Source organism: Pan paniscus, chromosome 10 (genome assembly GCF_029289425.2).
Source record: "Pan paniscus chromosome 10, NHGRI_mPanPan1-v2.0_pri, whole genome shotgun sequence".
NCBI classification, from domain to species: Eukaryota; Metazoa; Chordata; class Mammalia; order Primates; family Hominidae; genus Pan; species Pan paniscus.
The window spans coordinates 24,108,548-24,136,485 of record NC_073259.2 but is presented as its reverse complement, the minus strand read 5'-3'; the positions used below and the strand labels follow the sequence as shown (position 1 = coordinate 24,136,485).

Genomic DNA, 27,938 nt, shown 5'->3' with positions numbered 1-27,938 from the left:
AGACAAGAAGAAACACAAAGAATATGTACAGAAACTAAAATAGACTGTGTGTGTATGTTTGTTCCTGTTTGTGTGTATACTACAAATACGTAGAGATTATCCCAGTAAGAACGACATTTGAAATAATTAAAAGCATTGAAAGTTTTTCAATGGAGAGATGTAAACACAGATTGAATAAACTTTGGGGGAAGATGCTGGAGTGAAGGGATTGGAAGTCGAACTGGACAACTTTGGGGTGCCTGTCAACCCTGAGAACCTGTGAAATGTTCAGTAGGATTAATTTAGCTGGAATCATATAGCTTTGTGTGACTTCCATATGATTCTGCCCTACTGTGAAAATCAAAGTGGAAAAATAATAAGGGAAAATGCTGCTTTTGTTTTGAAAAATGAATGGATTATATTTTGAAGTTTTATGTATTCTTACAACAAAGTGAAATAATTTGGATGTAAAAAATATATAAATTATCTAAACAATTTTTTCCTTGAATGATCAGTGTACATAAATTTTATGATAAAATTGTCACTAACATCTAAATAATAGTGAATTATACTGTAAACATAAAGGCATGGATTTATTTTTATATTCATGAATTGCAAATTTTTGCCAACACAATACATACCAAAATTGTTGAAACTATTATAGAATTATATGATATATATATATATATATATATAAATAGTGGCTTTTGAAATTTATTTGAATTCTTTCACAATGTTTTAATTATTCTTTTTCAGTCCATGAGTTTATTTTTCACACCAGGAAGTTCATTACCAGAATATATCCCAAAGCAACAAGAGCAGACTCTTCTAATTTTAATCCCCAAGAATTTTGGAATATAGGTTGTCAAATGGGTATGTTATATAGGATATTGAGTTGTTTGCAGAAGTAACATAAAATGAATTCATTTTATGAATGTATGAAAAACTCATGAAAAGGGCTTTCTGTAAAAGATTTTTTAGCTCGGGGGCTTTGGGGTCAGGCACTAATGGTGGGTCATGTGTTTTAAGAGTTGAAGTCATTCCTATCTGGGTTGAAGCGGGGTAAATCTCAGTGATGGTTTGGGGAATGGTGGTTAAATTCACGAGGAGTTAATATGAGATATGTGTAGTGGAGGAAGGGAACAAGGAAACCCAAATGGACATTGAAGATCAAATTCCTTTGCTTGAGATATGCTCAAGGCCTCTTCAAATCAAGTGATCTCTATCATTTATACTTTACATGAGCTTCTACATTCATAGTTTTGAAAAGTGAATAAGATTGCATAACTTGGTTATTTGCCCTCACCAGACTCTTATTCCAAATTGAACAGCTAGTACAGCACTGCACTAACCCATCAGAAAGTACCAGGTGTTACCCTTCTACTGGATTGTGGCAAGGCCTGTAGGTGTGAGGAGGGGGGATATTGGGGCTGGGTGGAGGGTGGAGTGTGGTACTCTCTACAGTGGCTATTTACCAGCCTATACTGAGGTACTTCCATATTTTAACGACAATTATTGCTTTGCCTGTTTCTCACTTTCTCCTCAAGTGACAACAGCATCTCATGGACTTGAAAATTTATGACATAGTTGATGTCTTTACCTCTTGCATTCAATGCACTGATACTCTTTATTCTGATATTTCTTAAGTGTTACCTGACATGAACATCGTTATTCTGTAATCTGCACTGGATACCATTTTGATTTCTTTACTCAAAGCTGTGTAGTAATTTACTTACAGATTAAACTTTGCAACCCATCAATATACATTAATATAGACATGGCAGGAGAAAGAGTTTTAAAAATCATGAATTATTAGGCTAATGATGCTTGCTCATAGAACATTTGGGGATATAGAATCCATTATTAGATTTCAGTAAGTGGTTTGTGTTCCTTTATTTGTATTCTCTATTACCTGACAATGTCAAAATACTTCTTTCTTACAGTGGCTTTAAATTTCCAGACCCCTGGTCTGCCTATGGATCTGCAAAATGGGAAATTTTTGGATAATGGTGGTTCTGGATATATTTTGAAACCACATTTCTTAAGAGAGAGTAAATCATACTTTAACCCAAGTAACATAAAAGAGGATATGCCAATTACACTTACAATAAGGGTAAGATTCATACATTTTCTTTTACATTTTTTGGTTATTATATAAACTAGATAGTGTACATTAGTATTTTAAATTCCACTGATTTGCTTCAATTTCTTTTAAATTTCTGTTAATCTTTTCAGGTACTATATGTGGGTAGTATTTCAGCATCCTTCTATATCTGAAAAATGTCTTCCTGTTGTAATTTTACATGAATGATTATCTGCCTGTGAATTGACATATTGAGGCTAAACCCTCAAAGTTCTACTATATGATTTCATTGTGTTTAGGCATTTAATATTGTGAGATACAGGTCTCAGTTCAGCCCACTAATTACTTTGTGGGCATGTTACTTTTTCTCGCCTTTGATGAATTTTACCTGGAAATTTTAGGAGCCCTTTTCTTTTCCTCAGTCTCCACAATTAGGCTTTTGTAGGTCAGGATTCTTCCCCCCATATGTCTGTGAATATCATTTGATTACTTAAAAAGAAAAATTATCCATATGTCTTTCTCCAGTATCTGTCTTCAGTGTCTGTTAATTTGTGTCAACTTTAACATATTCCCTTTTCCTCTGCATGTTGGGAGAGCTTTTTTGTTTGTTTGTTTGTGAAAGAGCACACTTTATTGGGAAGCAGACTGCTGCACAGTGACCAACAGACAGGCTACCCAGTGGGCACTTACACATCGTACTCCAAAAGACACAGGATGTTTTGCTAATAAAAATCAATGGGAACAGAGATTCCTCTGGGCAACTCCCCCAGCCTCATCCCTTTCAGGGACTGAGAAATCACCCAACCATTTTCCTGATGGCAGCGGTAGTTCACTAGAGATACAGCCCCTCAGGGGTGTCTTCCTGTTTCTTATAAAGAACATTTTCTTTAGATTTTTTGAAGTCTTCATTTGTTACTTTCATTCTACGTTCTCTTAAGGCCATCAGACCAGCTTCTGTACAGACTGCCTTGATGTCAGCACCAGAGAGGTCATCTTTAGCCATGATCAAGTCGTGCAGGGTTACATCATCAGCCAGCGTCATCCTGCTTGTGTGAATCTGAAAGATGTGCTTCTTCGTCTTTTCATCAGGCAGGGGGAACTCAATCTTCCTGCCAATGCGGCCTGGTCTGATAAGTGCTGGATCCAAAGTTTCTATTTGGTTTGTGGCCATGATAGCTTTCACATCTCCCCTAGAATCAAATCCATCCAACTGGTTCAGCAGTTCCAACGTTGTTCGCTGAATTTCTCTCTCACCACCAGAATTGGAGTCATATCTTTTTGTCCCAATGGCGTCAATTTCATCAATAAACACAATGGACGGTGCACGTTCTTCAGCAACTCGAAACAATTCCCGTCCGAGTTTGGGCCCATCACCTAGGTACTTCTGAATAAGTTCAGAGCCAACCACCCTCAAGAAAGTGGCTGAGGTTTGGTTTGCTACTGCTTTGGCTAACAAGGTTTTACCTGTGCCAGGTGGACCACAGATAATGACCCCCTTGGAGGCTTTATACCCATCTCTTCATAATATTCAGGATGGGTGAGAGGAAGCTCCACAGATTCCTTAATTTCCCGAATTTGGTTGTCCAACCCCCCAGTATCTGCATAGGTCTCTTGGGGGGCCTTTTCCACCTTCATCACTGTGACCAGGGGATCCATGTCATCCATCAGCACCCCTATCATGGTATGCACCTTGTGGTTGAGCCTGACCGAGCAGCCAGGTTCCAGAAGATCCTTGTCTACAAATGAAAGAATGCTGACGTAGTGTTCTGAGCCCACAGATGTAGACACGATGGCATGATTGTCATCAATGATCTCTTCCAAGATTCCTACTGACATTGGGGTCCCCCTCAGATCATCCACTTTTGATCTTTTCTCCTCTTGCTTTTCTTCTAATGGTTTCATTTGTTCCTGATTTCTAATAAATTCTTCCTCCATGAGAGATAGTCTTTAATTCTCTCTAACTTCAGTAATTTTAACTGGCACTGAGTGTGAGGTGTCACCAGTGGCAGTTTGCTGGCAGCATCTGGTCCCTTTGTTTTCTTCTTCTTTTTCCCCACTCTAGTTGGTACAGGAGGTTCATATTTCTTTTTCTTGTCCTTGAGTTGTTAGAACTTGTCATCCTTCTTGCCACCTCCAGGACCATGACCACCACTCTGACTTTGACCCATCTTGCCTTGGCCTGGGAGAGCTTTTAACATTTTTTCTTTATGTTGATGATTCAAAGTCTGTATTTGATTTTGTTCTTTACTGATTTCAATGTAGAAATGATTTTTTTCTCCTGCATAATTAGTCCTCCTGCCCCATTGTGGTTGACCTCATATTGCTTCCTTTTTATTTCTGTCTGTATCCCACCTAGCACCTTTCCTCCAGACTCTTGTCTTATTATTTTAGCTTTTATTTTTATCACATCCTGTAAAACCTTATGGAGCATAAAAGCAGTTGTCTAAGATTTGTTTCCATTAGTAAAGACTTTTCAAAACGTTTTTCTTTTTCCTCTATAACCTAAGTGCTATGCTTATTTTCTTTTTAAAATGTCATTAAATCTTTTGAAAAACCTTTAGTTGCTTTTTCTCTCCACTTACTTATGAGCAGTTCTATTTTAGGCTATAACTGTACCTGTTGTTTGCAAATCAATAGAGTGGCTATGGTTTCATTCGTCCCTCTTTCTATTTAACTAGTTACTCCTAGAACTGTGTAAACCATCTCAGATCCTACCTGGAATTTTGTAGTGTTTATGTTTCTGTCCCTGGCCAGCAATGTCATTACTTAGTGAAGCTCTGCCAGCTGCTGAGCGCTCCTCTGCTCCCCATTACCTGGCTGTTAGAGTGCAAGAAATGCTGGGGCCTCCAGAATGTGCTTCTCCTGCGACTTTTCCTGGCTCAGCTCCTTTTTCCACCATCGTAATACCACAGGATTTGGGAAGCTACACTCCACGTCTACTTCAGGACCTAGCCACTTTATCTCAGCTGAGAATGGGAGGATTGAGAGCTGTTTTCCAGAAATTAATGTGGAAAGTATAGCAAAGATGACCAGGACTAGAATGATCCTGACCATTGCAGGAAACAGTGCCTGTGAAGTATGTAGCTGGCTTTTGTATTGTCTGTTAAGGAGTTTGTGACTCTGATGTAGAAGCATTTAGTGGATAGGCAGCAATTGCCTACAACACTGGATTGTTGGTACTCCTTCAAGGTCTGGCAAAGAATTAACTACTGACTTCACTTTACAATGCTATTATAATGTTGACATCTTTTTGTAGTTGATCTGGTAAAAAGAAGTGGCAAATCAGCCACTTTGAAGAGCCCTTCCATTTCTACAGACATTGCTCTTCTGTGCTCTGGGACTGGACTCTCCTTTTACCCCCTACCTTCCAAGTGATTGTCATTTTTACTCGTGCCTTCCTCTTTCTCTGCCTTCCCTTAAGATATTTATGTTAACTAAAGTCTTTCCGTAAACCTTGTCTCAAACTATTCTCCTTGGATTCTGTTACATAAACATTCATAGTTTCACCACCAACAATGCTCAAGTCTTTAATTGGACATGATTTTGGGAATCTAAAGGCATATTTTAGCTCACTGAGCATCCTTACCTCCTTAATCACCATTCTGTCAAACTTAAAATAGTAAAACTTGAACATCCCTTCCTAATCAAATCTACTTCTGCTCTTATTTAAATGTCAACAAATTGCCCCATTCTTCCACTCTGCTCGGACTAGAAAATTAGGAACATTCTAATCTTTCACATCTCCTTCACATCCCACATCCAGACCAACTTTAAATTCTGCCGATTCTATTCCTAAATATTTTCCTTCTCCATTCTCTTGATCTGACCTATTTTGCTGCTCTCCTGTATCAGGAATTTACTACCTGTCATCAGGTCTATTTCTTTGGCTTCCTGATGGTTTCAGGTAGCCTGTCTCAGTCCTCCATATCTATTCTCCACAAGTTGACCGGAGAGATTTTCCTACAGTGCTAATATTATCATGCATCCGTAATATTTATTTGTGTCTCTTGACTACTATCTTAGTCAGGCCTTGCCCTACTTGCCTAGCCCTATCTCTCACCACTTCTAGCCTTTCATCCTGTTCTACAACCATATGGAACTAGGATCCTTCTCTAACCATGACTCACCTCCACGAATTGTGTAGGCTCTTCCTGTGACTAGAGCATTCTTTCAGCCTTACCTGCCTGTTTCATTTTGACTCAGTTTTCAAGACTTAGGAATCATGTCTTTTTGAAAGCATTTTCCTAGGCTAGGTTAGCTGTGCTTCTTTTCTTAGCTTTGCTGTTTTCCGTAACACCCTCTGCATGCATATATTATGGCATTTATCACAAGGTTTTATAATTGTTTATTTACTTGTAACTTGTCTTCTCCATTTGTCTGAGGATTCCTTAAGGATAAGAGATGTGGGCTGGGTATGGAGGCTCACATCTGTAATCCCATCACTTTGGGAGGCTGAGGTGGGCAGATTACCTGAGGTCAAGAGTTCAAGACCAGCCTGGCTAACATGGTGAAACCCTGTTTCTACTAAACATACAAAAACTTAGCTGGGCATGGTGGCATGCAACTGTAATCCCAGCTACTTGGGAGGCTGAGGCAGAAGAATCGCTTGAATCCAGGAGGCAGAGGTTGCAGTGAGCCGAGGTCACGCCATTGCACTCCAGCTTGGGTAGCAAGAGCCAAAGTTCGTCTCAAAGAAACAAACAAACAAACAAACAAAAAACAGATGTGTTTTGTTCCACCTTATTTGTGCCTTACACAAAGTATATGCCCAATATATCTAGGTTCATTGAACAAATACATTATTTTTCCTGTTATGAATAGTAAAGAGAACATATGTGCTCTTTTATTGAGAAAGTGAAGGTGGAAGGCAGCTAGTGTGCACAAATGCTCACAAGTGCCACGTTTGTATTCTGAGGAGTCTCTTGTTGAGGTGTAACTGGCATGGAGAGTTAATGATTCTCCAGGAAGCTGCTGCCATGGCCATGTGGGTCTTTCTCTGTTGCCTCTATCACTCTAGGGAGCTTTGTGATTGCTTTACGACTTGCTCAGATAGTAGAAGGCACGATTTGGGAATCAGAGAGCCAAGTTTTACTATAAGCTTTCTTAAGTTCTTGATGAAGGCATTTGACATTGCTGCTTTACTCTTCGTCACCTGCAATCTGAGAGTTTTGGTCTAGGCCAGTTATTTTCAAATTTATAAAAGCTACAGGACTGCTTTCTAAATCCAAAATCTTATGGGTAAGGCCAATGGGTAACAACAGAGTTGACCACTGAGGGCTTATTGTTTGATATCCCTTCCTCTGCATTGGCTGCTGTACAAACAAATTTGTTAATTTATTTACAAATTATTTGATCAATGCTCCCTAAACCAGGGGTGTCCAATATTTTGGCTTCCCTGGGCCACGTTGGAAGCAGAGGAATTATCTTGGGCCACACATAAAATACACTAACACTAACAATAGCTGATGAGCTTTAAAAAATGCAAAAAGAATCTCATAATGTTTTAAGAAAGTTTATGAATTTGCGTTGGGCCGCATTCAAAGCCACCATGGGCCACATGTGGCCCGCAGGTTGGACAAGGTTGCCCTAAATTCTCATTCAGTTTTCATATTCAATTATGTTTTTCAAAATTAGATAATTTTTTTTTCTTTCTGGAATGAGGTACACCAAGCTGAACCTACTCCATTTTGGGAAGGGTCTATTACCTGTAAAGTGATATTTAGCGGGTCTATAGTGGTATTGGGACCAGTGTACTATATGTTTATGGCCATTGTTCTTTCTAGTTACTTTGATGTCTAATTATGCTGATGCCCATTCCATGCTGATTGCTAAACAGTTGCATAGTCATACTGGCTTCTAGCTAATGCCGTAATCTGTGGAATTAGGAAAAATCACACATTAGTGTTTTTTCTTTTCCTTTCTTTTCTCTTCTACTCCTTCTCTCCCTCCTTCCTTCCCTCTTTTCCTTCCTTTATTCCTTTATAATCAAACTTAATTATATATTTGTTTCTCCTTATGTAACCTTCAGAAATTGGAATTATGCCTCAATTTGTATAACTGCATTTTTAGGCTTATATCTTCTATCTCTTAGCCTAAGTTAGTACATTTCAAATATAGTTTTGTTGTGTGCTCATTTTGTTCCTTAAATTATAACACACTTTTGCTTCAACAATTAGCTTGGCAAATAAAAGTTTAAATACAATTATTATTAATTACTTTGTTAAGATTTTTTTGATACCCAGTCCCTAATATACATATGAAATAACTGATTTTGTGAAACTCAGAAAATGCTATCACAGGAAGTTAAATGGTACATTTTTTAAAAAGTAATATTTATATTGCTTTAAATTTTTCCAACATATATATATATGAATTCAAAAACAGTACATGTTATCAGAGTAACTCGACCTGAATTCCCTGAAACGTGATCATAACAAATGATTTTAAAACAAAAATATGTTAATAAATCAAAAATTGTGGACATTGTGGATTTCACTATAATTTTGTACATATTCTTGGTGTTTATCTACTGATAACTGAGGATAAAAGACTTACATTTTAAAATTTGTATTGTATTCCACTTTCAATGTTTGTGGGAGCTGATTTAGAGTCCATCAACTTTTTGTAATACATAATTTAATTTTGAAATAAATGGTGATGTAACTTAATATCTTGCTAAATTCTTATATTCATATATATTTGTGCAGCTCATCAGTGGTATCCAGTTGCCTCTTACTCATTCATCATCTAACAAAGGTGATTCATTAGTAATTATAGAAGTTTTTGGTGTTCCAAATGATCAAATGAAGCAGCAGACTCGTGTAATTAAAAAAAATGGTGAGCTCCTGATATACCTTATTGAATTTCCATTAGACTTCTTGTTGGAAAGCTTACAAATTATATGTTGATAGAGTTTTTGTACATATTTATTATTCATAAGACAAGGGTTTTCCATTATGTCCAAAATTAGCAAAATGTTATATGCAACAAAAACATTTTTATAATGATTAGGTTGTTTAGCTGTATTTTCAGATTATGAATACAGAAATGTATCTGACCTTCAAAATTATTGCTTAAAAAAAATTTACCTCTTTTTTATGTTTTCTCTCATGTCACTGAATTAAGAAGGCATTTTAACAGCCTCGAATCTACTTAGCTTCTAGCCTTTGTATTAAATCAAAAATTTGTGATTTTTGACACAGCATATTATATATTTTTATAATGAATTATTTGAATTATTTTAGATTAAAAGTCTATGGCTTCTGAATCAGGCTAAGGATGCCATAGAAGCCTACTGATAGAATTTTTGGATAATTCAGTCATTTTTGCCATAAGGGAAGTGAAGAATTAAGGGAAATAACTTTGGTAAGATTTTCATCATTCTGGCATGCTATGACATCTTACACAGTATAGTACTGGCATTGCCATTTCTTCTCTGAGGTTGAAATGACTAAGGAAATTAGAAAAGGATGGGTTCCTGGGATTGATCCCTGGTCAGGATCACCTTGAAGGAGACATTGGAACTGATTCTTGAGTCTGGAGTCTTCTTCAAGGGATATTCTCAAAGCAAAGTGGACTTCATTCCAGAGTCTAGAAATATGCTCCAGATCAAATGGCACTGACAGAGTAGCAGGCACAGTTTTCTTTTTCTTCTTGGATAATAATTTCTAACAATGTCCATAGTCTGCCTCCTTTGCACTCCCCTGAATACTTCCAGTGTGGCTTCTAGAGCGAAAGTCATGGAAAAAGATTTGGAAAGATTTTATTGCCTTATCCTATGTTATCAATGGGAAGGGATATTGATGATGACTTCCTGCCTCATTTGACACCCTTTAGAGTTGAAGGCACATTGCTACGGCTGTGTCCAGAGATAGTAACTGCTGATGTCATGAAGCTTATAATAATCTATCTCTTGTTCCCTCCATCCTCTACTTGAATCTTCATCACAAAATGCTTAGAAACTTAATTTATTCAATGCACCCCTTATAATACTGTGATTCTAGAATTTGTATTACCTCCTTGGATTTTATGGGAATATCCTTGCAGAAATTCAATTTGGTTCATCAAACATTACTGAGCCTCTGCTATGCTAAAAGCCTTGTGCTGAGTAGTAAAAGACTTAAAATCTGTTTATTAAATGAATTCTTATATATGGACCAATGAACTCTTCTATAGATAGTTTATAGTTCAGTGTGAAAGATGATGCTATAAGTAAAATAATTATGATTTAGAGTAATACGTGCTTCAAGGAGAGTACAAAGATTTGTACTCCAAGGTGGCACTTTTGGAGGTGGTTCTTGGAGAATGAGTAGAATTTTTTAGAGATTGGGGACAAGGACATTTAAGGCAGAAGCCATAATATAAGTCTTAAAATATGAAGAAAATACAATTTAAACATACCAGAGACAGAACACAAGTCCTAAAATAGGAAGAAAACACAATTTAAACATGCTAGAGAAAAGCCAAGAAACTCAAGATGGGTGGAATATAGGGTGCTTAAGAAAGATTAGTGAGAGATAAAATGAGAAAATTATTTAGGGAGGGTCATGGAAAATCTCAAAAGCCATGCTAAGGTGTCAGGAACTTTCTTTTTTCTAGAAAATGGATAAAATTCAGACTTTTAAATAGGGCTATAACTTTAACAGAGTTGAGTGTTAGGTTTTTTTCTGCAGATTTGAGAAGAAGTATACGAGAGGGAAATGAGAAATATAAAGTAGAGTCAGGATAAAATTTCAGTGGTTAGAGGATATAAAAGTCGTGGTATAAAGGAGGTTGTGGCAGTAGGAAAGGAATGGGGGATGTAAGTGAGAAACACTGCGCAGAAGTCAACGTCCAGATGGCTGGACAAGAAGAATTTTAAGATGATTTAGCTAGACATGAGAGTCTGGGAGGAAAAGGATAACATTTGGATAAAATGTGGAAGTAATTCTTCAGTTTTGGTCATGTCTAGGATAACTATTTTCATCACTATCAAATTTGGTATCCTGGTTTACTTTTTTTTATGTTGACAACTGAAAGTGAGGGCTTTCTCTTATAATTAATCCATATTATTGTGTGTGTGTGTGTGTGTGTGTGTGCGTGTGTGTGTGTGACAGAGAGAGATACAGGAGGAGGATGGAAGGGAGGCAGAGGCATATGTGTAATGAAGTAGGATTGGAGGAAGAAGAAATCAGTATAAACATTTCTGCAGATGTTTTGCAGTATCTATAAAGAATTGACTCTAAACCTGCCTCTGTACCCCATGAAATTATTTCTCTTCTTAGGTCAAGGTAATATGGTCATTATTCCAGCATGAACCAATTAGTTTACTATTTCTGTGGGCATAGACTGCACCCTAGATTGCTATGTGGTAAATGTGCTCTTGTGACCACAGGTGCACCATAGAAAACATAGATATAGTATAATTAGAAACTCATCAATGCTTCTGGAAATGTAAGTCAAAGAACAAAAACTATTGACATAGCAAGTGTAGCATTGCCTTTGTAAATGAAAAATAATACACATGATTCTTCTCCAAACCTTTGAGTCTTTATTAAGCAGAATTTATATTTAATCTGGATGGGAATTTCTTGATTCTGTTAAATTACGCTTTACTTTTTGGATGATTTGGGTCATACTGTGACACAATGTGGATTTCTTGCTTGGCAGAAATTGGTTGCTTGGGAGGATTTATTTTCTTAGAGATTGAAATTCATCAACTTTGGACTTTGAAAGGAGCACTTAGTCTAAAGAAGGATCAAGAGTTGGCTTTAGTTTGTTATCTAGCTTTCAGTCTAACAACTAAGTATGGAACTCTTCCCATAATAAGACTGACTGTATTAGTCCATTTTCATATTGCTCTAAAGATACTACCTGAGACTGGATAACTTACAAAGGAAAGAGGTTTAATTGACTCACAGTTCCCCATGGCTGGGGAGGCCTCAGGAAACTTACAATCATGGTGGAAGGTGAAGGAGAAACAAATTTGGACCTTTTCATGTGGCAGCAGGAGATTGCTAGTAAGAGTGGGGAAAACTGCCTTATAAAACCATCAGATCTCATGAGTACTCACTCACTATCATGAGAACAGCCCCCTATAATCCAGTCACTTTCCACCAGGTGTCTTCCTAAACACCTGGGGATTACAATTCAAGATGAGATTTGGGTGGGGGCACAAAGCTTAACCATATCAAGGACTTAGTATAGAAAAATGATGATGTTACTTAATTTTCTTCATTTCTCAATTTATTTGCTAAAGAATTGCCTAAGTACATCAGTCATATTGCATAATGATTAAAAGCTTTTGCTCTGAAGTCAGACTCCCCGTTTTTGAATTCCTGATCTGCCACTTAATGACCACATATGTGAAACCTTAGGAAATTATGTAACATCTTTGTGGCTCAGTTTTCCCATCCCACCCTGATGGGGTGGTTATCAGAATTAATTGAGTTGATCCATTCTTAGAACATTGCCCAGCAATAGTAAACACTCATTATTGTGTGGTTATTATTCCTCTCACACTGAGTATATTAAAAACCTATGTGCTCTAAACAGAAGATATTATTATTGTTAAAGGGTTGAAAAGAAAAAGTTTGGAGAACAAATGTAATCTATTTTTTCCTAGATATGGTATCTATTATTCTTTGTATCTTCTTTTTTTATATTTCAGCTTTTAGTCCAAGATGGAATGAAACATTCACATTTATTATTCATGTCCCAGAATTGGCATTGATACGTTTTGTTGTTGAAAGTCAAGGTTTAATAGCAGGAAATGAATTTCTTGGGCAATATACTTTGCCACTTCTATGCATGAACAAAGGTAATGTCCCTAAAAGTTAGATGATTGTACCAGCATTTAAATATAACGTGTGTATATCAAAGACACATTTTGACATACCAAATAGCTCTATCATAAATTAGGATGTAAAGGAAATTTTATGTATTGACACATATTTTTTCTCTATGGAATTATAAAAATGTGTTCTCATGTGGAAGGTGGGGTGGGGGTGTGGGACTGACAGGAAGGCTAATTAGACAAACTTGGCATGTATAAGCATTTCTTTACATGCATCGTAGCTCTTCTGTTTCAGTAAAGAGTAGTCATGACTACCATAAAGAAATGATGATGGGTGGCAACCAGAAGGGAGAAGCAGTGACTCATTCTTCCTGCCTGAGGAGAAGAGATTGGGAGCCTGAGACTATCCTTTTCTGACCCCTTTTCAGGGCTGACTACCTTTATGTTGCAGAGTCACCTTTCCAGGGTGATTTACACTGTGCTCCCAATTACCTTGTCTCAATATGCTTACTTTTCTGACAGCATCTGAGATGTGCCTAGGAAACAGGTCTTCCTGAAGCAGAAGGGTGGTGGCTAATTTTGGATCATGCAGCGCTTTGCGGAAGGAGAAGTATGAGCTGTGTATTCAGTTTTGGGCAGTTAGGAAGTCAGAATAGAAAATGCAAATATTTAATTTTTGTGGAAGATTAATATACCAGATGGGAATATAACTCTATAGTCATGGTTTTTAATGTAGGCTTAGTAAAGAGCTCTTGTTTCTCAGCAAGGCTATTGGAGACACCACTGATTAATTGGTTATTGGTCTAATTAGATATAATTCCTTTTGCAGGTTATCGTCGTATTCCTCTGTTTTCCAGAATGGGTGAGAGCCTTGAGCCTGCTTCACTGTTTGTTTATGTTTGGTACGTCAGATAACAGCTAATGATAAATGACATATCATTAGCTATGCATCGCAATAAAACAGCCAAAATGAATGTCTTTATGTTTTCTTTTTTAAACATAAAGAAAAATAATTACTCATAAAACTAGAAATATTGAGCCCATTCACTTAAAAATATACAAAAATAAATCAGTGGAAGAAAAGAAAATAGAAACTTCAGAGGGTCCTAACCCAGCATGGCGTTCTTGTTTGCTGATTTCTCCTGCCCTTCTGCTGCTGAGTTGTTTTCAACTGGCTTGTATCATTTTTAATTACTAGAATTTATAAGCTTTTGAAATACATCTAATTATAAAATATACATTGGCAAATATTTAGCAGTATAAAAGAAATGTGAAATCTAAGAGTGTTTTAACTTCTAGACACCCACTACTGCGTATTTTTGTGGGAAGGAATTAGATTGCCAGGCCCTCTGAGCCTTTTCATATCCTGGAGAGTAATTAGCCCCTGCATTCTTAAGCTAGTTCTTAGATGCTGTGCACTGGAGTTGGTACCCTGTAATTAGACAGCCATTTTTACGAGTGTGTATAAAATTGATTTGCCTGCAAACTGTATTCAGACTCCGTATCTATAAAAGAGATCTACTGTGTGGACTTACATGCTTGGATCTTAAATTAATTTGCAATGTTTCTGAATCTATACTAAATATACTTTCAAGATGGTTTCTTGGTCAAAGATGAAGTTCCTGTGCTATCTCACCTGCTGGACTTCTTACCAACAGCAAAACTTTGCTTTATTAAATGTCATGTAGAAGAATATGGAACCACTGATATTAATACTAATTCTACCACATTGTTGCATAGTAGTGATGTGAAAGCACCCAGCACAAAGTTTGACAAAGTCAGGGACTTTTAATAGGGACTTTTGCAATGGAATCCTAACTAATAACTAAAATAACAAAATGTTTGGGATGTGTACTAACATGTGATATCTTTATGACCAGAAAATATAACCCAACTAGCATGTTTTACTATTATCATGGTTTACTCTCAGTACTAAATGTTTAAAATAAACATATCACTGAGAATTCAAATTCCCAAGCCATAGGTAGTAAGAAATGGATGTGGTTACTAAGTGCACAATCTTCCAGTTTCCACCTCAAGGGCTGTTGGATTTAAGATCAGTGCACACCCTTCCCAGTAGGGATGCACAGCCAATTCTTAGAAAGATGCCTCTGTTTTGCCAGATAATGAATGGATCTTATTTAAATCATCTACTGTTCAGCATGACAGCAGGAGGGAGTTTCAGCCCATTGACCCAAGGCTTTACCCTTCCCTAATCTCCTAAGGCCTTTTGAAGATCTGGAATTCCATGAAATTTAAAGGCTTTAATCAAGCGAGTTTTACAAGAGAGTTCATTAATTCTGCAGTGGAATAAACTTCTCATTTATACCATCAAGCTTTGAAATGAGAGAGAAAAAGGATATATTTTATTTTCTCTCCTTTTCTTTAGGTACCAAACTTATCTCACTAATTTTGAAGACCAAATTGTTCATTTTGAAATATTCCACTCTATATTAGGAATACGGACTTTGCAAGAAATATTAAATTATTTTATTTCTTGTTCAAGAATCTTATGATGTCTTGAAACATTTTTGGTTCCATTTTAAAATTTGCATTATTTATCATTTAATGTCCCTATGTATTGAACTAGAATTTTGATTAGAATTTTCTCACAAGAACTATTAACAGATTTTATTCATGTAAAACTGCAGAGTCAGGGAATGTTCTCACATTTAGAATAGGTTGGGAATGTTGTGAGAAGACAGATTTGATTAATGCTTTTTAGGTACAATTCATTTACAAGAAAAAATTGTGTTGGTAAATGTAAGAAAACATCGGAAAAGGCTAAATGAACCCTTGAGACTGTGGCAACAGAAGATTTTTTAAACTTTAAAGTCTTAGTTTAAAAGTCAGTTCCTCAGGGAAGCCATCCGTGTTCTGCTAGATTAGGTTATATTCCCTGACTTATGCTTCCTTACAACTGATAATGACAGTCAGGAACCAACTTTGTACTATCAGCCAGACTTTAGTGTTGCTAGGAGCTGCCGTGGAGCTCACAGCTAAACTGTGGTGTTTCCTTGTTGAACATAAACAGTTTCACAGAGCATCAACCCGGACACACCCACTCTGTACCATGACGGAACACGACAAAGACAAGAACATTCCGGAATCATGACTGAATGCACGGCAAAAACATGAATATCGTCCAAACGCAACAATGCTACACACTCCCCTATCCTGGCTGACCTAAATGACTATTAATTTATTACCAAGTATCGCTTTAGCCTTGATTTACTCCTCTCATCTTATAGATAAGATTTACTCCAATCATAGAATTGACCCCTGTTCTTGACGGCATCCAAATACAGAGAAGAACTCTACTTTTTTGAAATCTCCCCCAAATCATTTAATCCAAGCCCAAATCCAATAGTGAGTCCTTTCTAATACCCTCTTACTGAGATGCCCTATGGCTTCCCATGTTGTGTCTCCTTTTGTAGTGAGCAATAGATGCAACTGTGTGTTCCTGGTTGTCTTTAGGTGGACAAATTCTGACTTCTTCCATTATCTTGTACTTATATGTGTTACAGAAAGGTTTAATTATGTTGTTAATTTTGAGGGTTTATTCTTTTTCTGGTTGTGGTTGGTTAGGGTCTCAAATAGAAGATGAGTACAGTCTCTCTACCCAGACTTATCTGGACTTTTGTCTGGGAAATGATGGTCACTGGAGGTAAATGACAGGCTGGTTGCTAAAGAGTAAAGTTGCCCTGTCTCTGAAAGAGGTGTGAGGAAGCTTCCCTGTAGCTGTAAAAAGAAGGTCTCCATTTTAAATGTTGGATATAAGGGAGTGTCTTGAGGGATGTAAAACATGTCCCTTATACAGAGCCTCTAGGAGTTCTAGTCAAAATCTTTGTGCAAATCTCAGGAGATTTGGGAGTCACACTAGGAAGAAGCTTGTGCTGTTGGTTAGTGCAGAGAGAATGGAATCCCTTTTGAGTGAAATGCTTATGGGATTGAACAATGGACATTTTACTGGGGGACTATATGGACTGGATTTCATTTTTCAAGAGTTCTTAATATCCCTTTCTTCTCAGTACCGCAAAAACATCTGTTTAATTACATTACTTTCCAAGTAATAACACACTGGAAATATGTGTACCAACAAAGGGTTCTTATGATGCATTCTAAATTCTTAGGCCATAAAATTTGAGCATTCTATAGGATTCATAGTTAAGCTACTTCTACCAGCCACTGGAAACCCTCATTCCAAACACTGAAGGGTTGAATTGAAGTGGATTTGAACTGATGAAGAGATAGATTTTCTTTTATGTATCTTCTACGCTTACACAACAGCTCAGCACACCTGGGAGCTGGTGTTAAATGCCTTTATAATGTACCTGTTTTCAGGGATAAGTGCCCTTTTTCTACTTTCCATGTGTACACAATTTAACTTTCACACTTTCAGTCATCTTTTCCATTCCTCTCACAGGGCAGTCTTTTTTCTAATGTATTAATCACAATATCTGCAACGTTAGCCAGGGCCTAATGTGTGCCTAATATTAATAAAAATTAATCTTAATCCTTTCAGCAATCTTACATTGTATTGTTAATGACGCAGGCTCAGAAACATTGAGGCAGTGTTTACAGGCATTATAAACATTGCCTATGGTTTACAGTAAATGACAGAACCAGGGTTATTAATCTAGGGCCATCTGGAAAAAATGAATGTTGTCACTTAATGCACAATACACAAAAATTAACTCAAAATGGGTCATAAACCTAAATGAAAAAGCTAAAGTTATGAAACTTCTAGAAGAAAGCAGATAGAATATCTTTGTAGTCTTGGGATAAGCAAAGGTTTCTTGAAACATTAAATGCATGAGGCATAAAATAAATGATAAAGTTGATTTCATCAAAATTTTTTTAAAAAGAACTTCTGCCTTTTGAATACATCATAATGAAAATGATACAGTAAGCTATATATGTATCAAAGGACTTATATCCAGACTATATGAAGAATACTTACACCTTAATAATGACAACCCAGTAAGAAAAATGGGCAAAATATTTGAACAGGCACTTGCCAAAAGGAAATATGTGAATGATTAATAAGCACATGAAAAGAGGCTCAATGCCATTCATTATCAGAGAAAGGCAACTTAACACTATAATGAGTTATCATTAGTATTACTAAAATAAAACACAAATGACCACACCAAATGTTGGGGTGGATGTGGAGAACTGAACTCAATCACTGCTAGTGGGAATGTAAAGTGGGACAATCACTGTGAAAACAGTTTGACCATTTCTTACAAAGTCAAGCACATCCCTACCATATAACTCAAGCTTTTTGGTCCTAGATATTTACTCAAGGGAAATGAAAACACATGTCCACACAAAGGCTTTCCATTGATTGTCTATAGAAGGATTTTTTATAATAACCCCAAACTGGAAACAGCCCAAATGTTCATGAACAGGTGAATAGACAACAAATGATGTTATATCCAATACTATTTAATGTAATAAAGAAATAGACTATTCATACATGCATTAATAACAATGAATCAAAATGATTAAAATGAATGAAAGAATGTAGGCAAAAGGTAGTTATGTACTGTGTGGTTCCATTTATTCAAAAGAACAAAAAATGCAAATTAAATTTCTGTAGTAACAGAAAGAAAATCAGTGAATGGCGTTAGGGATGGAAAGAGGGATGGATTAAAAGGAGCCACAAGAAATTTTTGGCATTGATGGAAATGTTTATCTCAATTATCATGATGGTTGAATAGGGGTATGCTTATGTCAAAACGAGTCAAATTGTATACTTCAAACGTGAAGCTTTATTAACTTCAACTATATCTCAAAAAAATTGAAAAAATTCAAATCCTGAAAAGAAAAATAGCATAATTCTGGCTTTCTTTTGAGCACGCTGACCGGTAACTTGTGTAAATGATGCATGAAAGGTTTATTTGGCTCAGATGTGACAATATGTGTTCTAACAGCAGTATTAGCCAGACCTCTAATTGGATCAGGTGATAGAAGCCTTCCTAAGTGGGGACACAGAATTGAATGAATAGGAGGTGTAAAGCACTGTTCTAGACTCTGTGGACAGCTGGGCTTGCTAGAAACTTGTATAGAGTTGTTTGCATAATATTTATAGCAAATCCACATATCCACAATGTCATTCATTTAACCAATGAGAGTTATATTTCTCATATTCTTTATGCTAATTGACATACTCTCTTGATTGAAATACATTTATGTGCACCCACACACACAAACACACCACATACACAAGCACACATGCATATGGATACACATGCTCACACATAAATATCAGGTGTTTTATGACAAATTATTAAAGTACAATTTTAAAACCAAAATGGAAGGATAGATTTGTGCTTATATTTTTTAGATCTATGTACATGTTTAGAAAACACAAATAATTATTTTTGTTTTAAATGTAGACCAGTTGTTCTTAACCTTATCTGAACACTGGAATCATATAGAACATTTAAAAAATACTGATGTCTTTTCTCCTTTTTAAGAGATTCTGATGAAATTGGTGTGGCATTCTGCTTCAGCTTTGTGATTTTTAAAAATTCTTTAGGTTATTCTAAAACAGTGCTCTTAAAGCACTGCATTAGGTCCTCAGCCAGTGAAAACAGCACAGGGGACATTTTAAGAGATGAAAATTCACAGGCTTCACCCTAGACCTCCTGAACTGGAAACTCAGAAGGTCTGGCCAAGCAGTCTGCCTTCTAACCAGCCCTCTATGTGATTCAGATGCATGCTCAAATTTGAGAACCACTGTTCTAATCAGTGGTCAGGACTGAAAACAACTAGCCTTGCCTCTATTCATTACCGGTTTGATTGCACGGTGCTGATTCAGCCTATGTTTTGTGCCTGGCTTAGCTTTCTAGAAACTGTCTTGCTCACCATCTTTCCTCAATTCATATGCTGGTTTAGATTTTGCTCTCTGGATTTAAAGTGCTCACATATTTGTGCATCATAGTGTGGCAAGCAGCCTGACCAGGATCTGCTGTTGGAATATGACAGTATCTTGTGTTCAGCCAAAGCCCTGATACAGACTCCCCTTTTCTACATCAAACTTTCTGGAGAGACAGAGCTTTCTTCCCTGGTACCTTTTATTTTCCTTTTGGGAAAGAATCACTCTCATTCATCTTTATATTGTTCATGGTGATTTATGACAAATATCTGTTCAGTAAGCAACAAAGTGTTTTGAACCAGATGTTCTGGGGAATAAGAAAAACAGTTTTGCTTTTACAATCTCTGGGAATCTGAAGTTTTAAAAAATGAGGAATGCATAGATCTTCCTGTTATTATTATTTTACATGGCTGTAATCAATCTTATATGTGTGTTTCCATTTCAGACCTCTTCCTAGCATAATCTTTCCCTTCTGACCTTCTAGTTTTTCTAACACCTATTACCTTTTAGGACTTTGCTGAAGAAAGAAAGGTAAGACATCAGGAATAGTTAAGTGGGCAGGCAAGTTAGTAATAATTCATTACATTTATAGTAATGCTTATACTATAGTCCTGCTTATTGTTCTACTTTAATCTTGCTAGACTGATTATTCTTTGTAGTCTACATCAGAGTCAGACAGTAAGAAATACACTCCCTTCTTAGACACCTAACTATAAAATGAACATAACTACCATGTATGTAAGTGATAACAGGAGAGAACAGAGTCCTCAGGTGGTTGAGAGTACTCAATGGGATACTAGCAAGGCAAATGCAGGCATTTTCACTGAAGAAGCAAGGGGTAAATATACTGAGACTGATGCTCAGTTTGCTAAAGGGACATCTGCAAAAAAGCTGACTATGGGACATGGATTATATTAGATTCTTTCAGTTACAAAGTACACTGAACCTGGCTTGGTGGCTTAAGCAAATATAGACATTTATTAGCTCATATTGCTAAAGAGAACAGGTAAATCTGGCCTCAAAAGAGGCTTGACCTAAAGGTCAAACAACATGATTAGGACCTGGTTTCTTTCTCTTGTTTTTTCAGTTCCATGTATTCAGTTTTGGGTCCATTTTCTAGCTGTCTCTTGCCTCACAGTCCCAAGATGGCAATGTCTAAGGATACCCATGCAAAGCAGGAAGAATGAGAAAGACACAGGTCTATTGACTCGTGTTGATGGTATAATTTTTTTTCCTTTCTTTCAAAAAGTTTTTTTTTTTTATAGATTCAGAAGGTATATGTTCAGGTTTGTTACCTGGATATATAATTGTGATGTTTGAGTTTCTAATGTGCCTGTCATTTTAATAGTTAACATTGTACCCAAAAAGTAAAATCTCAAACCTCACCCCCCTCCCACCCTTCCCTTTTTGAGTCCCTAGTGTCTATTATTTACCCATCTGTTCATTTGTACTTATTGTTAGCTCCCTCTTATAAGTGAGAACATGTGGTATTTGATTCTTCTGAGTTATTTCACTTAAAATAATGGACTCCAGCTCCATCCATGTTGCTGCAAAAGATATAATTTTATTCTTTTTCCTGGCTATGTAGTATTCCATGGTGTATATATATCACATTTTCTTTACCCAATTAACCATTGATGAGCACTTACTTGGTTCTATGACTTTGCTATTGTGAATAGTGCAGTGAAAAACATACAGGTGTAGGTATGTTTTTGATATAATGATTTCTTTTCCTTTATGTGGATACCTAGTGGTGGAATTGCTGAGTTGAATGGTTGTTCTGCTTTTAGTTCTGTGAGAAATACCCATACTTTTTTCCATAGAGGTTGTACTAATTTATATTCCCACCAGCAGTGTATCAATATTCTCTTTTATCTGCATCCATGTGAAGATCTGTTGGTATAGTCTCAATGTACCTAGACTTCTGTAATGGTTATAAAACTTTCCCCAAAACAGAGTGGCTTGAAACAGCCATCGATTTGTTTATGAGACTACAATTTGGCTGGACTAAGCTGATTTGCTGGTTTTACCAGGTGGGAGAGGGAGGAGGAGAGTTTACTCATGTGACTGTAGCCATCTAGACCAGCTCTGTCCAGTTTGACTACTTATATTTAAATAAATTAAAATCAAATACAATTTAAAATTTTGTTCTGTAGCCACATTATTAATCACATTTCCAGTGCTCAATAGCTATCAGTGGCTAGTAGCTACCATATTGAATAAGGTAGTTACAGACTATTGCCGTCTTTGGAAGTGCTGATCTAGAGAGTTGGCTGGGGCTAGATATTCCAAGATGGCTTCACTCACGTGACTGGAGCCTCAGTTGAATGCTAACATAGCTGAGTCAGCTAGTCTTCTCTCTCTCCCCAGGTTACCTTTCATCCCAGGGTTCTTCACAGGCTGGTGGAAGTGTTCTAAGCGGACAAGAGCAGAGGGTGCAATCTGTGTTGAGGCCTGAGCATGGAAGTCATACCATACCACTTTCAACTCATTACAGAAGTCATACAACATCACTTTCACTCTATCGTGTTAGTTAGAGCAAACAAAAGACCAGCCTAGCTTCAAGCAGTAGAACATTATGCTTTGCCTCTTCATGGGAGTAGTTGCAAAAAATTTGTGACCATGTTTCATCTACTATAATGCATGACAGCAAGAAAATGTAGAAGGTTTACTCTCTCAAGAATAATGGTTGGCAGACTGAAAATGTTAGATTAAATATTGATTGGAGAGAATTAAAATTCTGAGTTTAGGAGGAAATTCATGTATTTGCTCAATTTATTTGTCCAAAAAATTCATAGAGTGAGAAAATATCACGTGCCAGGCATAGTAGCTGAGGATAAAGTGGTAAACAAAACCAACACGCTTCCCACTCTCATAAATCTCACATTCTATTGCAGACATGTAAAGCAAACTTACAAAATTTTAGATAGTTACCAGAGGGTAGTATGGAGGTGTTACTTTAGAGAGTAAATTCAGGAAATGAGAGAAATCCTTTAGCTTCTCTAAATGTCATTATTATATTAAGCTATTGTTTGAATTTAATATATGTGGCTTATATTTAAAAGGTGCAATGAATGGAAAAGCATTTAAAATGTAGTTCCAAAAGTATTTGAATACATGTGTTTCTATATGCTTTTCCCTCTAATATTCTTTGTCTTTTGATTTTATTCTTCATAGTTGTGGTAGACAGACTGTAAGATATCTACCAGTGATCTTCACTTCCTGATACTCACAGCTTTGTGTAATCCACTGCCTTTAAACAACTTGCTTTTATCCCATAGAATACAGCAACATGGAGGTGATGTCACTTCTGATTGTGACTTCCATCTTGCTAGTAGACTGTTGTTTTCTTGGCTTGCACACTATGATGAAGCAAGCTGCCATGTTAAAGAGGTCCATGTGACAAAGAGCTTAGGGCAGCTTCTGTGGAACAGCCAGAGAGCAACTGAGGCCCTGAGTCCAACAGTTTGTGAGGAGCCGAATGCTTCCAACAGCTACTGAAAGAGGGTGGCAGTGGATCCTTCCCCTGATGAGAAGTCAGATGAGACTGCAGACCCTTTGCAGCCTTGTGAGAGACAGTGAATCAGAGGGCCCAGTAGCTGTGCCTGGATTTCTGACATACAGAAACTATGAGATAATTAATGCGTATTCTTTTAAGCTGCAAAGTTTTGGAGTAATTTGTTACATAACAATAGATAACTAGTAGAATAGGTCTTTTCTTTGTGGGGAGAGAAAGGATTGTAGATATCCAAGGCTTCTCTAGCCTTGTTCGTTTGTTCATTTTTGGCTTTTTCCTTGCCATGAAACCCTAATAGTTTTAGAACTCCATAATGGATGTAAAAAGTATATCTTGGTGAAATGGCTCTGTTTATGATATTTTCATATAACAACAAATTTTTCTATTCTAGTATTTTCTCAGTGGGGACATGTATATCACATTTTCATTTCAATAACTTATATACTATTTCAAATGTGAAATTTGAAATTATATTGTAGGGATTACAGTAGGGATAGCTGAAGAACAGTTTTTTAAAATTTTGTTTTTAAAAGGATCCTTTCCTGTACCCTTTATGAGGGGCAGTATATGAATCAATTTAACCATTAAAAACATGAATAAATTCCCCTATTCCTTAAGCCTGTCTTCTTCATACCTTTTGGAACTAATTTTTAGAACTTTTCTGCTTCAGCTAAATTAGTCTGCTTTTTAATTCTCTTCTATGTACAACTTTGGCAAACATTTCTGTATTTTAATTTGTGCCATCTTTTGTGTCATGTACCAATCTGTGCACAATTTAGCCTTCACATCTCACTTCTTCCTGAAAGCTGTTCTTGGTTGTCCTCACCTGAGCCAGACATTTTCTCTTAGCTCCTTCAGCAGACCTACCCTCCATCCTGCTCACCTTGCCCTCTGCCTAGGTAGTAGCCCTGAATGGACTACATCGAAGCATTTCTGTGCCCTCTTGCTCCTGTTAGGTTAGGCCATGAGGAGAAGCCCACCAGGAGGTTGAAGGGAGGGAAGAGTTCAAGGCATCTATTCCTCAATTTTCCTCCCAGTGAGGTCACCTTGGGATGGTCATGTTCCTCAGTGTGACTTGCTACCCTTCTGGGTTCTGGTCAATAAGAAACTCAGTGTCAGTAAAGAAAAGGTCAAAGAATGAAACTACATGTTCTGATTTTCTCATATTCATTCAAATGTGATGAGTAGTGGGAGTAGAAATCAGCCTCCAGCATATGGAATGTTGAGTATATTAAATAACAAATTTATTTTTATATAGTTGTTTTAACCTAGATTTATACCAGTTTTTTTCAAGTCATTTGACTTTAATTCCAGATTCTATCTTGAAACTTACATAATCAGAGATCACACATTAAATGAGCACATAACATAATGAGTAAAAGTAAACAATTAAAAACCTTTCCCTTTTCTTAATTCGGGAAAGGTTTGTTCTAGATGAGCAATGATGACTGAGTAATAGAGGTGCTGAGAATTAAGTTAGAATAAGACAGTTGTATTTTCTCATTAAAAACAGTAACAACAGAACAGTTCTCTGAAGTAATATAAGCTAATTCTGCAAGACTGAGAAATGTCAGAAACTATAAAGCCATAAATCATGATCCCTTGCAAAATAAAATAATCTCTTTAAATTCACTTGTCTTTGCTATGATCTGAATGTTTGTGTCCCCACAAAATTCATATGCTGAAATCGAATCCTCAAAGTAATGGTATTAGTAGGTGGGGCCTTTGGTGGGTGACTAGGTCATGATGTAGCCCTCATGTATGGGATTTGTGTCCTTATAAAAGAGCCCTAGGGCACTTATATGCCCACTCTACCAAGTCAAGATGTCATGAAAAGGTGCTATATGTGGGAGATGAGCCTTCACCAGACATTGGGCGCCTTGATCTTAAACTTCTCAAGCTCCAGAACTGTGAGAAATCAATTTCTATTGTTTGTAGCCCCTCCATGGATGATATTTTTGTTATAGCAGCTTGGATGAACTAAGACAGTCTTTTTGCATTTTGGAAAAAAATTCAAATTTCCCTTTTCCTCAGCATTTTTCTGGAGCCTTTCCTTTCCATAAATTGTCTGCAATAATGAAATTTTTTTATATCCAATAGGGTAGCCACTAGCCATATGTGCCTCCTCACCACTTGTGATGTGCCTAGTGCACCTGAGAAATCAAATTTGTAGTTTTGTTTCATTTTTAATTGAGTAGCCACACATGGGTGGTGCCTCCATAGTGAATGCTGTAGCTCTGGAGTGCTGATCTCATGTGTGATCTTCTTAGGTTCAGGTTTTCTGCATTATGCTGACGCAGTCACACGCAGTCCCTTATTACACAAAGGGAACAGGCTCTCGTGTTCTTTCTCCTACATGTGTCTGTTTCTTCCCAGCTGTACTTACTCGATTGTGGATTCAGTCCAATAAAAAAAATCCCAATATCTTCTCTGTATGGTGCATAGCAATTTATGAAATGTTTTTACATACACTATTTAGTTTGATCCTCATAATAAATGGAACTAGATAGCACTTTTTCTTTTTCTTTCTTTCTTTTTTTTTTTTTTTTAGATGGAGTCTCACCCTGTCACCCGGGCTGGAGGGCAATGGCCTGATTTCGGCTCACTGCTGAAATCACTGTCACCTCCACTTCCCAGGCTCAAGTAATTCTCCTGCCTCAGCCTCCTGAGTAGCTGGGATTACAGGCGCACGCCACCAAGCTGGGTTAATTTTTGTATTTTAGTAGAGACAGGGTTTCACCATGTTGTCCAGGTGCTCTAACTCCTGACCTCGTGATCTGCCTGCCTCAGCCTCCCAAAGTGTTGGGATTACAGGCATGAGCCACTGTGCCCGGCCGAAACTGTGTTTTCTTAAATAATTTTTCCAATTGAAAGCTTCCTAACTGATTTGATCAAGTAAAGGAGCTCATTTGAAAGAATGTTTCATGACAATGTAAACATTGGTTATTCTGGAATTGGTGAGAAAAGTGCACCTAAAATAGTTCAGGATGATAAAGTAAAAAGAACACTGAAGAGCTGTGCCTGCCACTTATCATGAGATTGATAATAGCAATAATAATAGTGATAATAGTAATAGAGACATGTATTACCCACTTACCATATTCCAAGCATTATCCTAAGTGCTTTATATGCAGAAACGAAGTTAACCCTGCGGAAAGGAAGTTAACCCTCATATCAATCCCTGGAGATTTTGCAGATGAAGACAATAAGATTAAAGAGGTTAAGAACTGTGTTGAAGGTAATGCACCTTGGGTAGTTGAAGCTGTCTTGGGTAGACCCTTGAACTCTCATGGTTTGTTTGCTCCCCTTTAAAAAGGAGGTTGCTGAACTAGACAATATCTATGTTCTAGCTCTCTGTGGCACAGACAATTGAAATGTCTAAATCAATAATGTGATTTTTGGCAGTGTCCTTTCTGATGTTGTGTGTGTGTGTGTGTGTGTGTGCCTATGTGTGTAATTTCTGCAATTGTGGAGAAACGTAGCAATCTGATAAAACAACTCTTCTGAAAAAAGTGATTTCCTAAAGCATTTCATTTTTATATTGATCTTGTTTCAAGGCAGCATACTTCTTCTATCTAACGATCTGATATCTGTGGTGAATGGAATGTTTATGTCCTCTCCAAACATTCCCAAATTCATATTTTGAAGCCCTAACTCCCAATGGGGTGGTATTAGGAGGTGGGATCTTTGGGAGGTAATTAGGTTTAAATTAAGACATAAGGGCTAAGTCACTATGATAGGATTAATGCCCTTATAAGAAGAGGAAGAGGGCCGGCCACGGTGGCTCACACCTGTAGTCCCAGCACTTTGGGAGGCCAGGTGGGCAGATCACAAGGTCAGGAGTTTGAGACCAACCTGAGCAACGTGGTGAAACCCCATCTCTGCTAAACAAGCAAACAAAAAATACAAAAATTAGCCAGGCATGGTGGCACACGCCTGTAATCCCAGCTACTCAGGAGGCTGAGGCAGGAGAATCACTTGAACCCAGGAGGCGGAGGTTGCAGTGAGCTGAAATTACATCTCTGGACTCTAGCCTGGGTGACAGAGCGAGAATCTGTCTCAAAAAAAAAAAAAAAAAGAGAGGAAGAGACACCAGAGCTTCCTCTCTCTGCCATGTGAGGATTCAGCTGCAAAGGCAACTGTCTGGAAGCCAGGAATAGGGGCCCTCACCAACAACTGAATCTGCTGGTTTGGACTTTCCAGACTCCAGAACTGTGAGAAATAAATTTCTGTTGTTTAAGCCACCGAGTCTATGGTATTTTTATTATAGCAGTTCACGTTGAGACAGTACCTTTTAGACTCTCACTGATAATATGAATTAGATTATTTAAAGTGAGGATAATTATCCTTACCACACATCAATTTATTATAAAGGTTAAATGAAATAATGTTTACTGCGGTGCCTGCTACATAGTAAGAATACAAGAGACCACACATATAATGGAAAGAGAATATAGTGCAGTGGTTAAGAGGATGGATTCTGATGCTTGATTGCCTGACTTCATGTCCTTTGCTACCTACTAGCTGTGGAACCTTGGAAAAAAATTACTCAACTTCTTTTGTGTGTGTGCTTTAGTTTCCCATCAGAGGAATCAAGAAAATAATCATTGTTACAAGGATTAAATTAACTGTTGTTTATCAAGAATTTGGAATAGTACCATGAAAATGCAGAACAGAAACAAGAGTGTCACATAAATAT

General features: G+C 37.0%; 1 protein-coding gene and 1 pseudogene across 5 annotated transcripts in view; one reads left to right on the top strand and one right to left on the bottom strand.

The window, feature by feature from the left end:
- The window catches only part of PLCZ1 (phospholipase C zeta 1), an 89,980-nt gene that overhangs the window by 39,088 nt on the left and 22,954 nt on the right, over positions 1–27,938 (top strand). For 2 of the 5 annotated variants that reach the window (XR_008620383.1, XR_008620384.1), the window contains 5 exons: positions 736–852; positions 1,923–2,092; positions 8,770–8,899; positions 12,711–12,860; positions 13,666–13,738. Coding sequence is in view for 3 of the 5 variants with exons in the window: in XM_055095442.1 (XP_054951417.1) it covers positions 736–852; positions 1,923–2,092; positions 8,770–8,899; positions 12,711–12,860; positions 13,666–13,738; positions 22,093–22,180 (728 nt within the window). In the remaining 2 variants the exon portion in view is untranslated. Of the gene's footprint in view, positions 1–735; positions 853–1,922; positions 2,093–8,769; positions 8,900–12,710; positions 12,861–13,665; positions 13,811–22,092; positions 22,477–27,938 lie in introns of those variants that run through there. The other 3 variants (XM_057299392.1, XM_057299393.1, XM_055095442.1) reach the window with 2 other exon arrangements.
- On the bottom strand, positions 2,749–4,592 carry LOC100987668 (26S proteasome regulatory subunit 4-like; annotated as a pseudogene).